This window comes from Macaca fascicularis, chromosome 6 (assembly GCF_037993035.2).
Source record: "Macaca fascicularis isolate 582-1 chromosome 6, T2T-MFA8v1.1".
Lineage (NCBI taxonomy): Eukaryota > Metazoa > Chordata > Mammalia > Primates > Cercopithecidae > Macaca > Macaca fascicularis.
The window spans coordinates 20,262,206-20,278,388 of record NC_088380.1 but is presented as its reverse complement, the minus strand read 5'-3'; the positions used below and the strand labels follow the sequence as shown (position 1 = coordinate 20,278,388).

Genomic DNA, 16,183 nt, shown 5'->3' with positions numbered 1-16,183 from the left:
GACTCATATAACAGAAAGTCATAGTGTAGGTGGCTTAAACAACATTTGTTTGTGACAATTCTGAAGAATGGGACGTGCAAGATCAAGGTGCAAGCAGATTCCATGATGATGGCACACTTCCTGGTTCACAGAAGGCCATCTTCTTGCTGTGTCATCATATGGCAGAAGGAATGAGGAAGCTCTTTGGGGCCTTCTTAATAAAGTCACTAATCTCTTAATAAAGAGGGATCTGCTCTCACGTGGTATTTGCAAAAACCCTGCCCCCAAATACCATCACACTAGAAGTTAGGATTTCAACATAGGAATTTGAGGGGCACATGAACATTTAGCCTATAGCATTACTAAAAGCACACACTTTTTTTCTAGTATAAAGAATCACTGAATATACCAAGTCTTACAATTTTCCATCTAGATTTCAAATAAATAAGAATTTAAGATATGAATATATTTTTCTTTCAGCTCTAAGCTTTCTTTCCAGTCCTACCTAGTAAAAGATCCTTGAACAATGGGGCAAGAGATTTCTTTTCCATCCCTGCTATTTATGTCCAACCCTGTTCTGTTCTCTGATGGGTTGGCATTTAGTTGGGTTCTGCTATTCATAAGTGTGTGTGTTCCCTTCAGTCAGCAATCTGATACTCAAAGTGGTAACCTGATGCCTTCAGGCACCACCGAAGTACAGTACACATAGTACAAGAGGCAATTTGTTGCTCTTTGCTTCACACACAAAGAGAATTGTGTGAGACTTCCTGTGCAGAAATGTATGTAGCTATTAATGACCATTCTTTTGGATCAGGGCAGAGAGTTACTATATATATTTTTTTGTCTGCTCTACTAACTTTCCTTTGTTACTTTAAACAATCACTTAGACAATATCACCATGCTACCCTTCTTCCTTTTTCATCTCCTTTTCTTGTTTTTCCTTATTTAACTTGTCACTGCCTTCATGTATCTCGACTCTCACTTAACAAGGCTAGACTTTTATAGACACCTCAAGCTAAACAGAGCAACTCTCTTTCTTTCATGTGGCAATTCAGCCTATTATAGCAAATGAGGAGTGATCTTGCACTGTTTGTACTTCTCAGCTTTTTGCATGAAATGGTTACCCAGGGACTGCTATTTAGATATTAAAAACTATTTAGGCTTAAATTGCTATTTCCGGGCCAGAGCTAATTTCAAAACCTGAGGAGTGTATAAGCCTAGTTTTTCAATGGCCATTATTCTACTGTTTTCTGTAGTTTTCCATCTCCCGAGTCCCAGTAATCCCTATGTGCCTAGAACTATTAACACTTCTCTTATCAGATCAAAGAAAGATTTTTGTTGGTGGTGGTAGTGGTGGTGGTGAGATGGAGTTTCACTCTCATTGCCCAGTTCGTAGTGCAATGGCATGATCTCGGCTCACTTCAACCTCTGCCTCCCTAGTTCAAGCAATTCACCTGCCTCAGCCTCCCAAGTAGCTGGGATTACAGGCATGCACCACCATGTCCAGCTAATTTTGTATTTTTAGTAGAGATGAGATTTCTCCATGTTGGTCAGGCTGGTCTCAAACCACCAACCTCAGGTGATCTGCCTGCCTTGGCCTCCCAAATTGTTGGGATTACAGACGTGAGCCACTGTGCCTGACCTTCAAAGAAAGATTTAATTGAAATAATTTTAGACCATTTTTAATCATATTTTAAGCTTGCTGCACATTTAAAGCCTAATCTGGGTACCTAACAACAGACTTTATTTTATTTTATTTTTTTCAGTGAGGTACCAATGAAAATGTCTTCAAAATCAACTTTTAGTTGTAGATGCCTACCTAGTGGTATTCTCTGAATAAGTTGGAGGGTTAAATATTGGTTATGGATCAAGTGTTGTGCCATCACATAAAAAGTCCCTAATATGCTATATTAATAACTAGTTATACTTTATAGTGGAAGAGATAGTCTGTATGTGACCAGCTCAGGACAGTTTGTGGTGGGAATTGATTTAATCAAGCCAGAAAGGTTAGTGGTATATTGAGAAAACTCACAGGACACACAAACCCAAACTACCTCTCTAATAATGGAGTAGCACAGAGGCAAGAACTCATCTTTGTCTTTAATACTTGTAATTTTGAGACCGTTGTAGATTCATGTGTAATGGTAACATTTTGCAAATCTTTTTTTTTTTTTTTCACAATGGTAAGATCATGCAAAACTATAAAGCAATATCATAACCAGGTTATTGAAATAGTAAAATCTACTGATTGTCATTAGGTTTCCCTAGATTTACTTGTATACATTTGTGTGTGTGTGTATGTCTGTGTGTACGAGTGAGCTTAGTTCTACAGAATTTTATCAGCTGTGCCTATTTGTATGTCAATTATCATAATTAAAATATGGAACAGTTCCAATATCATAAGGATCCCTTATGCCTCCCTTCTATACCAAACTTCATTGCTCTAGTCTGTCTCCCAAAATCTCCAGAAAATAATAACTTGTTATTCATTTCTAATTTTTTTTTTCATTTCAAAAATGCTATATAAATGGGATCATAGTATACAACCTTTTGGGATTTACTTAATTTTCATTTAGTTGATTCCCTGAAGATTCATACAAGTTGTTGCATGTATCCATAGTCTATTCATTTTTTTTTTTTTTTTTTTTTTTTTTTTTTTTTTTTTTTTGAGACGGAGTCTCACGCTGTTGCCCAGGCTGTAGTGCAGTGGCACGATCTCGGCTCACTGCAAGCTCCGCCTCCCGGGTTCCCGCCATTCTCCTGCCTCAGCCTCCTGAGTAGCTGGGACTACAGGCGCCCGCCACCGCGCCCGGCCAATTTTTTGTATTTTTAGTAGAGACGGGGTTTCACTGTGGTCTCGATCTCCTGACCTTGTGATCCGCCCGCCTCGGCCTCCCAAAGTGCTGGGATTACAGGCTTGAGCCACCGCGCCCGGCCTTAGTCTATTCATTTTTATTGTTGAGTAATGTTTCATACTATGAATGTACCAGTTCGTTTAACAAGTCTCTCATTGAAGGACGTCAGGATGGTTTCCAGTGTGGGGCTATCATGAACAATGCCACTATGAATATTTGTAAGCAGGGTTTTCTATGAACATCAGTTTTTATTTATTTGTTAAAATGCTAGGGCTGGATGCGGTGGCTCACACCTGTAATCCCAGAACTTTGGGAGGCTGAGCCGGGCGAATCACCTAAGGTCAGGAGTTCACAGCCTGGCCAACATGGTGAAACCCCATCTCTACTACAAATAGAAAAAATTAGCTGGGCATGGTGGCAGGCGCCTGTAATCCCAACTTCTCAAGAGGCTGAGACAGGAGAATCACTTGAACCCAGGAGGTGGAGGTTGTAATGAGCCAAGATTGTGCCATTGTACTCCAGCCTGGGCAGCATGAACAAAACTCTGTCTCAAAAAATAATAATAATAAAATAAAAATTAAAAATAAAAAAATTCCCTATTCAATTTACTGGGTAAATGTGTGTTTAGTTTTATAAGAAATTGCCAAACAATCACATTTCTACCCACAGTGTATGAGTGACCCAGTTTCTCAGCATTCTAAACAGCAGTTACTGTCACCATACTATTTTATTGGTCTATAATTTGAAATCTCTTTTAGACATAACACAGCTCTCATCCTCTGAGGATGGATAATTGCAAGTCATATTTCTTCTTAGAGTCTCATTGTTAAAATACTTTTTAGGGGCCAGAATCCTTAATATATTATAAATATTTATGATCTGCTAATAAGGATTGTTAGGTGAACTTGGCATATTAATTCTATTTTGTAGAATCACTTGAAGACACAGAACAAGCTTTCCCTAAAGTTGTGTCTGAAGTTCAACAAAGAAGTACAAGTTTTCTCTTCTTTTTTTTTTTTTTTTTTTTTTTTGACGGAGTTTCGCTCTTGTTGAACAGGCTGGAGTGCGATGGCACAATCTCGGTTCACTGCAATTTCCACTTCCCGAGTTCAAGCAATTCTCCTATCTCAGCTTCCCAACTAGCTGGGATTACAGGCATGCACCACCAAGCCCAGCTAATTTTTCTATTTTTAATAGAGACAGGGTTTTACCATATTTGCCAGGCTGATCTCGAACTCCTGACCTCAGGTGATCCCCCCAGCCTCAGCCTCCCAAAGTGCTGGGATTACAGGCGTGAGCCACCACGCCCAGGCCTAGAAGTACACATTTTCTAGTTGAACAGACATTAGGTCCTGAATCATTGATATCATTACTAAAATAAAAAACTCTTGTCAGTGCTTCCATATTCAAATACCAAAATGAATACAAAATTCCATACAAGATCATTTGATTGTAAAAATATTTTTACTTGATAGATAACCCAAATTAGTAGGTAGCATTTTTCTAGTGACGTGGAATAAAATATCAAGTGTGCACTATTAGATGATTCATCAGGTACATTTTATGAATAGATGTGAATTCTTAGATGAGCATTCTTACCTACTAATTCTGCAATGAAGTTGTATATCCCTTAATATATGGTTGTCATGTTATACTTAGATTAAGTTTTCGTTTAGAAACAATTGAAATATCATATAGGTGTATCTAATTATACAAATTGGGTTTTAAAAAGTAAGCATAAAGGCATGAGCATACTACATTCAATAATTTTATTACCTCAAAATATAGTATTTGTAATGTTATAAATGAATTTATAATTCATTTTCATTATAAAAAATCCAGTGCAATGTTGGCACTGTGTACGAGACACTGAAGGAATGAGATTTGAACTTAGTAGACCAGTTGGCTGCACACAGTGGCTCATGCTTTTAATTCCAGCACTTTGGGAGGTTGAGGGGGGCAGATAACCAGAGATCAGGAGCTCAAGACCAACCTGACCAACATGGCAAAACCCTGTCTCTACTAAAAATAAAAAAATTATCTGGGCATGGTGGAGGGCGCCTGTAGTCCTAGCTACTCAGGAATCTGAGGCAGGAGAATCGCTTGAATCTGGGAGGCAAAGGTTGCAGTAAGCCGAGATCGTGCCACTGCACTCCATACAGAATGACAGAGCAAGACTCCATCTCATGTCTCAAAAACGAACAAACAAAAAAACAAACAAAAAAAGGAGACCAGTTATGTGACTCATTAATTATGCAGGTAATAAACAAAAAGAATGTGTAACACAGAAAATGAGTTGAATGGAGTGTTGTGATGTCATTGATAATTGAATGTCAACTCACCCACCTTCCCGACTTAATCACAAATCATTCCACCTCCACTTTTCAAAACAGTCATGAAACATGTTATATACAGCTTTATCATACCTCTGATTTAACTGCACAGTTAGTACCAATTTGATTTATTAGCGCAAGCCGACCAAACCTTGGTTATGTTTTATTGCTTTTTTTAATGAAAATCAAAAGAGACTATTCACAATGTTACCAGCACATAAAGAACCATGTTAAAAGGTTTGAGACCAATATTATATTTTAGACTCTCTTTGATTACAGTTGATGGCAGGGAAAGAAAGCAAGTAATATGTTTTATACATACATTTAATTAAATTTACTAGGACACAACCATTACTGATCTCCATAGACATTTCACCATACCCATTTTCTGTGTTCAAATTAATCATATGCTAAATGCCATCACACACTAAAATTTGTTTTCCTGAATGCACAGGTACCTCTGTTCTACAGGTGACAGCTACTGATGCAGATGACCCTACCTATGGAAACAGTGCTCGGGTGGTTTACAGCATTCTCCAGGGACAACCCTACTTCTCCGTCGATCCTAAAACAGGTTAGTGTGTTTACACATAACTTGCATGCAAGCGTTTGCTACAGTAAATTAAAAAGCAATGGTTTTTATTTCTAGATGCTCTTTTCCATCAGATAATGTGATTTAAACACATTTTAAACGTATCCTCACTTTTTCTAAAACAATGTAATGAAATAATTGAAAATAAATTAACCACTTTCCCTATTATGTTGATTATCCATTATTTATACCCATGCAAGAAAATGTTACATATCCTTCAATATTTCTGTAACACTTAAATAAATACTCTCTGTTTAAAACAAATATGGCATATTACAAAAGTTGAATGAGATTTTCAAATATATTATTTGCTCTGCTTATATGTTAGTTTTAATTATTTGCTGAAGAGAGTAAATAGTTCTTTGAAATTTTCCTGTATAGATTTTGCTTGTCACATAAATTGTCAGATATACATACACACACACATATATATAATCGTATTGCACTGGGGGATTTATATTTCTTGAGTTGGCAATTTTTTCTAATGAGTAAATTATTCACCCCTCAAATACTGTGTTATGTAAAAAAATAAAATAAAATAATGCCAAAGACATAAATTTTTTTTAGGAAAAAATATAAATCTGCTCTCCTTTTATTTTTTACTGGCCAGAACATATTATATCAATCATATCATAAGACATTATATCAATCATATCATAAGACATTATATCACATCAATTATATCCTGTCATATCAGGCCAAAATGGTAATGAAGGCTGCTTAATAATGTATTACAGGATTTGCTACAGCAGCATAATCCAAAAACCATAAAAAAGCAAATGTCCCTATTGACAATCAATTTTTTGCTAAAAATTGAGTTAAGTAAAACTCATTTTTAATTTAGACAAGTGTTCAGTAACAAATCTCAAGTTTTTCTGAAATTTTGAGGATATGCATATTTATGAGATGGATGAAGTAGAGATAGATCAAGGATATTCCAGCAGCACCCTATGTCCTTCCTGACCACGAGATGCACTCTGAATCAGATCAACATGTGACATCTCCAAGTAAATGGCATAGCCACATAACTAATGCAGAAAGGAGCTATTTTTTATCATAAATATCTCTTTATACTTCTATAACTACATAGCATATAACCCATTTTTCAGGGAACCCTGCTCCATAAGTCTACAGATTATAGATTTGTTTACCAATGTGTTATGTGAGACACATCCAACTAAAAAGATGTTATAGATAAGCACTTTCTCTCTAGCTAATACCACAAGATTGTTTACCAAAAGTTTTGTCATTATCATGTTTATAAGAGGATTTGATTGGGTCCCTTGCCTTCTTTCTTTCCCTGGAGTGCTCCAACATGGAAATACACTGGCATGAATAGATCTCAGACATACTTGCTTAACTCTTTCTTTCTTTTCTGTACTTTAAAAAGAAAACAACATAGAACATATATAGATATAGATATAGAAATGAAGAATATACACATGAATATGTATATATATCCTTATATGCATTATAATTATAGAATAGACTGTAATATGTAGTTAAAGTGAAAAATAGAAATAGGGATATAATAAAATAAATAACATAATGCAACTTACAATGAGTATGAGACCTGCAGTTTCTGTTAGTTCCAAGGTATCACTTAATATTTAGGAAAACATGCTTATTAATCCAGTAATCTAACTGGTGGCACAAAAATGTACATATTTATGATTACACATTATTATTCCATTAGAAGAGCTTAGAATTAGTTGAAAAAGTTTGACATTCTTTGATGGTGATATTTCACATCTTGTTCTATTTTCTCAATAATGATGTTTGCTTCAAATATAAAATAAGTATAATTCCTACCTTAAAATACTTATCTCCCTAGAGGAAAGAAACAGGGATACTATTTCAACTGCCTTGTTTGGAATTATACTAACACACATGCATGCACATGTCACACAGGCATGCATGCATAAAGACACACGCACACAAATATATGATATTAGTCCATTAACGATATCATACAAAGCCAAACATTTATTTATAAAGAATGTTAGTTACCTAATAGCATATTGCCGTGATATAAACATCCTTTATGAATTTTTTTAAAAATTCTTTTACACGTTTTATGCATACAATTGGCTAACAAACATCAATTTTGTGTGCCCATGTGCCTGAATGTGAATGTTTGCATATGTTTTGTGAGTAAATACATGTATGTGTATGCACTTGGATGCATAAATCAGGTCACTGAGAGTGATGTTCTAATAGCATTGGACTGCTATAGCTTGTGATTTGGGGGAAGCAAATATATCAGTAACATAATATGTAAATACAATGTGCATTCATTTATGTACACATATTACAGTTTAAGTGAGTACTTCATTAAACAACAAAAGTAAGTTTATCTCAAGTATAAATAGGCTGCTATTCAAATGCTGCTCTACACAATTTTCTTTGCTCTTGCATTTCTTTGTTCCTTTCTTCAGAGCTTTAGTGTATTGAATAAAGTGCATACTTCCACTTTAATATGTGTTAATATCAGTATTATACTGACTAATGCATCATGGGAACCTACGATTATCTGTCCTACTAGGTCATTAAGGGGCAAAAGTGTTTTTAAAGATCTTTTAAATATGCAAATATCTTAGAGTTAGACAGTTTTCTGTAGAAAGTGCTAAGTGGGATATAAAATAAAATGTTCATTAGTCTTCACAAACAACAAATTTGGCAATTTGTGCTTAAAAACCCGATTACAATGCTATTAAACATCCTCAGAACTAATGAATTTAGTTGAAATTGTGCAAAAAAAATGACTGGAATAAACTACCAACATGCTGAAAACCAAAGAATCAGTTATGTTGGATGGCATGTTATATAAGAAGTATGGAAATAGTAGTCACTTATAATGGTGTATATTAATAGTATCACTCTAATTCCATTCCCCTAATTAGCATGACTCCATCTCAGCATGTTTCCAGTTATTTTCACTGAAGACCAATCATACTAAAACATAACTTTTGACACCTCAAAACGTAGACTTATGAGTGCTTATGAATAAAATCAGTGTTTGGATTGGCTTGTTTCCCTGAAAGATAAATTTTATTAACCATTTTGATCTTCCAGAGACCTTGGCTTCCTATTTTGTAAACCGTCTCTGAATAGCTGTATCCAGAAAATGAATTGTGTGGCTGTTGAGTTACTATGTGATACAGAATTTAAATTAATAATATATGATGTTTTTTTAACACTGAAATCTTATTTATCAGTATGGTGAAACATCTTGTGAAAAAATTTATTGTTTTTAATGACTTTTGTTAAGATAATTATTTTATGATTTGTGCTCAATGTATACCAACAAAGGATGAATGTGCATTAAAAAGTGATGGTTTAACATTAACTACCATTTAAAAGGTGCAGGGGACTACGATGATAAAATATAAAAAACGTGCTATTTCTGGCTAGATTCATTGGAAGAAAACATTTTTTTACAGTTATTAAAGAAAACATTTTACTATCTAAGGAAAGAGCTAAACCTAAGCAATGTATTTTGAGGAAGGCCAGTGAGTGAGAAGGTCATTTTAAGTGATCAGAAAATGAAATTCAAGAGAAATCTAGGATGATGGTTCTTTATTAGCACCACTCAAATCTCAGTCCTACTTCAGTTAATATAGTGTAAACTGAGTTAAAAAGAAATCATTATTTCAAGGTTTCTGTGCCTCTTCAGAAATCACAAAATTTTTGACAGGTGATGACTACAAAAACTGAATGATCAAATTCCTACACAAAGGGCTTAGTTCCCATAACATAGGTCAGAGCCAGAGCCAGAAATCTACCAGGTATCATTCCAGGGCCTTAGAAACAGAATGGAAACGTTCCATTTCATTACAGAATGGAAGACCAGTGTGTAGTTTTTAATTGGACACGAAAATCTCGTAATGCTCATTACCTGAGCATCAAATGTCCATTTGATGATTCTCTGATTGCTGTTTCATAATTAACAACTTATGAACTACTTCATATTATTTTTGTTAGTGCATATAATTTAAGCCATGTCTGTGCCTATTTCATACACATATATTGAATCTTCCTGATGACCAATTCAGGAAGCCTGAAAACTTGAATTAAAACCTGATGTCAGGAAAAATAGAGGAGTATACTGTTTTACAAAATCCTAGTTAAACCTCCCTTACAATTGTTGATAGTAGTCAGTATCAGCTCTTTTGACCATAATTAACATGAAATGTCAATAATGGAGTTCATATATTTGTGTAAATGGTTCTCATAGTGGGTTTTTTTTCACGTGCCCAGTAAATACTACTAAGCCATTTATTTATTTTCATATTTGTGTGTTTATGTTTTAAACTCATGTATCAGTTTTCATGTAATGTTTACATATCTTAATTAATGTAAGAATATTTACTTAGAAAATATAGCAGCTGAAAACATTTATATTGATACATTCTACATTTAATTGTCAGGTACATAAAAATAGCAAGATCAGACAGGCTATCTTCATTTATATACAAAGAGCATACCACATATTCTTTCATCAACACTCCTAATGTATTTCATTATTTTAATTTTTTGTGTTACATGATATTAAAAAGGAGTAGACATTGAACTTCAAATATTTCATCAGTCAGATTCTTTTGCATTAATAACATCTATCTCACAGGGACAGAACATTCAGCATCAAGTAAAATTCCCTACACCTAATAATGACTACCAGTTTCAAAGATGCAGTCAGATTATTATTTATTTGACGTGGCATTATTATAAATACAATGAAGAAACTGCTTACTTGGCCTTTCTTCCAAAGATTAATATACTATTTTAAGTCACATTATAGTTTAATTAATCTGATATAAATATAGCATAAATTGTAAATATTTTTTTCTGAAATAGTAAGGCTTATTGCAAAAGAAGTTGGGGATGCTTTGTGTTAAAATCCTAGAACACTATTTAGTTGCCTAATAAATTGATCAAATTACTTAAGTTTTTTGCTTCTGTTTCCATGTGTATGAACTTAGAATGGTAATGCCTAAATCCTATGGGAAAATGAGGGCACTGCTCTTAGCCCAGTCCTTGAAAAATACAGGACTCAAGTTGTCTTGTCCCTTCTTTAAGATTGACAAGAGTCGGGGAGTGATGGCTCACACCTGTAATCCTAGCACTTTGGGAGACCGAGGTGGGTGGATCACGTGAGGTCAGGAGTTCAAGACTAGCCTGGTCAACATGGTGAAATCTTGTCTCTACTGAAAAATACAAAAATTAGTCAGGCGTGGTAGTGCACGCCTGTAATCCCAACTACTCAGGAGGCTGAGGCAGAGAGAATCACTTGAACCCGGGAGGCAGAGGTTGCAGTGAGCCAAGATTGTGCAACTGCACTCCAGCCTAGGTGGTAGAGTGAGACTCCGTCTCAAAAAAAAAAAAAAAAAAAAAAAAAAAAGATTGACCAGAATTTCCAAAATTACTACATTTTGAATGATTATGAGAATTTGAAATAGTCTTATCTGAAGTAGAAAAAAAAATGATTATTTTGTTTGAAAGAATTTTTTAGTCAAAATAGTTACATAAAATTTATAAAGGTAAGATACGTTATGAAGTTACATGCAATTAAATTCTTTCCAAACATTTTCAAGAAATATTTTACAAACATGATAAATAAGAGAAATATACCATTAGAAAATTGTGAATGATAATCTATAAGGAGACAAAAGTTAGGCAATAAAATAACCAACCTTTTATCTTCAGAATTGACAGTCTTGACTCAGAATAGTGTCTCTAGATGCCATGCTCTTTGTGAAACAACAGTCACTAATGCAGAGCTCTTGACCGACATTAACTGCGATTCTTCAAGATGACCTTTTCTTAACATTTTGTAGCAGAATTCAATCAGGTATAAAAATGAACTCAGTTGAAGACATCAATGAATTTCATAGGATGTAATTGAAAACAAGGTTTTTCTACATTATTTCTCCAGTCTGCATAAAATAATTAAATTCATCAACATTTTTTGGTTCTCTATTACCTCCCCAAATTTCTTTCATTTCATTTTTGCTCCGTGAGCAAAAATAATAAGTTTAGGAATGATTTCTCTATATGCTTTAAAAAAGCTATATAAAACATCTTTAGAAGTCCTATAGATTTTATTTTTAATTTTATATAATTTCATATGAAAATCTATTTGACGATAGTTTTCACTTTCTGAAGTCAGTATATTTATTAAAAGCTAAGAAGATAAAATATTTAAATTGTGGTTTACAATACCTGCAGAAGATAAAGAAAATTTCACAATAGAATATGCTTTGTCAATTTATCTTTTTATAGCCCATTCCTATTGATAATAATAATTACAACAATAATAATTGCTCACACAAATGATTATGCAATAAGTCCTCATTTATCATTCATAGGTTCTTGGAAACTGCAAATTTTAAGCAAGATAAAGTATAATGACACCATATATTGTTTCCGTCAGTGTTTTAAGGAAACGAAGTAATGGAAACCACATAATTTAAGGACCTGCTGTACGTCCCTTCTCTTGTAATCACCATTTTAAAGAACCTATCAAGGACATTGAGAATTTATTGTAGAAACGTAAAAATAATTCTGTTATAGTTGACTAACAAGGAGAAAGAGTTAGGTAGTCATCATCAAAGCTAAGTAATTTGTTCCTCTTGGAAAAAAATAAATAGGTTCCATTTACTGAAAAAAAAAAAAAAAATCTCACTTTGTCTGCTTTAGGAAAGAATTCCAAGTAGTTCCTGAACTGCAGCAGATTGTGTAAGGATAACACAAGAAAAAAAATGTCAACTTTAGACAGCATTTAAGAAATAAAGAGTTATTAAACTCCAGTGGACATGAGTGGTTGTCTATTTAATATTGGTTTCTCATTTTGCCTGTCATATCGTAACTCTGATTTCCTCAGGGTAGCAACATATGCAGTTAAAAATCTAGATTTTTCCAACCTCCCTGTATCTATCGACACTGCTCTGGCCAGTCAGGCCACTGAGATATTTTAGGAAAATTTTGAAATCTTTATAAAGTTGACAATGCTCCCTCAATTGGCTTTATCATCTTCTGGATTTAAACATGCATTTGTGATCATATGACAACAGGCACACAAAGAGAAAGTTATATGGAGATTGCTGAAGAAAAGGACCTCAATGAAGTCACTCCGATTACATTATGTTTATGTTCAGACTCATACCCTCCACTAACTGATACCTGGGACCTTTGTGAAATGCGCTTTGCAGGCATATGAATCACCTTCATAGTACAGTGCACTGCCCAGGCAGGTGTTGAGCTGGCTTCCTGAGAATACTTTTCATTACTTTCAACCTGAAATCTATGAACCAGAGAGAGCACGCTGCTCTCTCTCCATGAGTAACCACTTTACAGTTACAGTAGCAATATCAAACTGCAAAAAGACATTTTTCACACTGGTTGAAATATCAAAAGTTATATTAGGTTTGCTATTTGGGGGAATCAAAACGAAACTAAATGCATTTTTCTCTGATATTCCACTGATAATGCATATTTGGTAAATAATTTTATTCCCATCACAAAGTACCAAAGTACTTTGTAGACACTATAGATATCAGATAATTCTCCTACTCTGTGGCAAGATCATAGTGTCTTTTTGACATCAACAGAATAATATTTATCAAATTTAATTCCTATGCATATAGTTCTAACAAAACACAATTCTAGATCAGTGATCTATGCTAGTCAAACTATTCATTGTAGCACTAGATGAAACAATTAAGACGGAATTAGGTTGACTTGAACACAAGTAAATTTTATAGTATATAAATTAAACTTACATAAAGCTGTTAAGCAAACAGGGTAAGGAAACCAATTGAATCTGCTCCTTCAAAAATATCAATTGTTTGTCAAAAAACTGACCAGCTGCTACCAGTAGGGTAAAAAAAATCATCTAATTCACTGTAAAATTGTAGGTACACCTTTACATATCAAAAAGATAAGCATCAGTGTTGGTCAATTGTAGCATGTCTTATACTATTTCTTCCTAATAAAATATAAATTTATTTAATCTTCTTTTTTTGTGTGTGACCTCCCTCTATACCTCCTGCATCTCAATAGTAACTATTGAGAAAAAAAAAAATACTGGGAATAATTGTTTAGCCAATAGCCTGGCAAATGTATTAGCTATTAATACTAGTTAATTTATTGTCAAATATTAAATCAATAGATAATAGGAAACATTGCAATTGTGTTCTTTAGTCTTTAATCCTGATTAAACATAATTTGTGTTATATAATTACCAAGCAATTTAATTTTTCTTTCATTACTTTAAATTTATTCTGAGGTCATTTATCCTACTGCCACAGGATTAAATGTATTGCATTACCACTGATTTCCTTAGATTATTCACTAACCCAGTATCTTAGATATCTACAATGAAATCTAGAAAGCACTAGAATATTATTAATGTTCCACAATTTTTACCACTATACATACATACATATATATAGAAAATACACATATATACTTTTCCTATTATATATATTATATATAAAAAATTTTATGCTCATACCTACTTCTGTATTTCAACCAAGCACTGCTTCTGTGTTATTTTTTCACTTAGGCTATTCCTCTTCCTGGCATGCCTTTCCCAGGCAAATTTACACTTCAATGGTTGATTCCCTGAACTCTGGGAACTAACCTCTGATCTTTGAGTAACGTTTTTACATTCCTCCTAAAACGGCAGTAGCCCTTTTGTTCATATGGTGTTTCTTCTCTACTCTGAGAGCTCCATAGGTTTAAATACCATAGATGCTATTGTTGCTTTCCACAACAGGCCTCCCTGAGTGCTTTACATGCAGTAGCAAGTTTTTAATTATCTGTATTTTCTTTTATTTCTATAAATTTGAGGGATACAAGTACAGTTTAGTTACATGGATCTATAGTGGTGAAGTTTGGACTTTTGGTATAATAAGCACCCAGAAAATGTACTTTGTACTCATTAAGTAATTTTCCATTCCTCGTTCCCTCCCACTCTTCAGAGTCTCCGATATCTATGTCCCTGTATACACATATTTAGCTTTCACTTATAAGAGAAAACAAGTAAGATTTGACTTTCTAGTTCTGCATTATTTTACTTAAGATAATGACCTCCAGTTCCATCTTATGTTCCTGCAAAAGATATGATTTCCTTCTTTTTAATGGAGGAGTAATATTCCACAGTGTATATATAGCACATTTTGTTTATCCAGTCATCCATTGATGGATACTTACTGTATATTTGCTATTTTGAATAGTCCTCAATAAATATATGGGTATAGATATGCTTTTGAGGCAATGATTTCTTTTTCTTTGGGTAGCAGTAGTAGTGGGTTTGCTGGATCAAATGGTAGTTCTATTTTGGGTTTTTTGAGAATTCTCCATGCTGTTTCTCAGAGGTTGTACTAATTTACATTCCTAGTAACAGTGTATAATAATTCTTTTTCTCTGCAGTGTTTCCAACATTTGTTTTTTTGTTTGTTTGTTTGTTTTTCTTTATACTAACAGCCATTCTGACTTGTGTAAGCTGTTATTTCATTGTGGTTTCAACTTACCTTTCTCTGATGTTGAGCATTTTTTTCATATGCTTGATAGCCATTTGTGTCTCCTTTTGAGAAATATCTTTCATGTGCACGATGGCCCTTTGCAGTCTTTTGCATGCCTCCTTTTGAGAAATGTCTGTTATGTCTTTTGCCCACTTTGAAAATGGTTATTTTGTTGTTGTTGTTTATGAGTTGTTTGCATTTGTTGTAGATTCTGGATATTAGTCTCTTATCAGATGCATAGTTTGTATGCATTTTCTCCCATTCTGAAAGTTGTTCACTTGGTTGATTTGTTGCATTTGCTGTGCAGAAGCTTTTTAGTTTAATATAGTCTTATCATCTATTTTTGTTTTTGTTGCATTTCCTTTTGAGGTTTTAATCATGAATTATTTGCCTAGACCAATGTCTAGATGAGTTTGTCCCAGGTTTTCTTCTAGTACTTTTATAGATTCAGATATTAACTCTTAATCCACCTTGAGTGAATTTTTATATATAATGAGAAATAGGTGTCCAGTTTCATTCTTCTGCATATGACAATGTAATTTTCCCAGAAGTGTTCATTGAATAGAGTGTTCTTTCCTCAGTGTATGTTTTTGTTGGCTTTGTCAAGGATCAGTTGACCTTAGGTATGTGGCTTCATTTCTGAATTCTGTATTATATTTTATCAATCTATATGTCTAGTTTTATGTTAGTACCATGCTGTTTGGTTATGATAGCCTTGTATGAAGAACCAAACTGAAAGCATCATATTATTTGACTTCAAATTATGCATCATTATCTTTACTGAAGGCCTACATTATCTAAGTTTAACTACAAAACTAAGTTTATAAAAGTTTTGTGGAAGAAATTACTTGTGGATTATTATTTTTAAATAAATATTAGTAATATTTGTATTTTACA

General features: G+C 33.8%; 1 protein-coding gene across 10 annotated transcripts in view; it reads left to right on the top strand.

Annotated features, from left to right (window-relative positions):
- Positions 1-16,183, top strand: part of CDH18 (cadherin 18) — a 1,123,620-nt gene that overhangs the window by 875,873 nt on the left and 231,564 nt on the right. For all 10 annotated transcript variants that reach the window (XM_015451232.4, XM_073995099.1, XM_073995098.1 and 7 more), the window contains one exon: positions 5,622-5,741. In XM_015451232.4, coding sequence (XP_015306718.1) covers positions 5,622-5,741 — 120 coding nt within the window. The remainder of the gene's footprint in view (positions 1-5,621; positions 5,742-16,183) is intronic.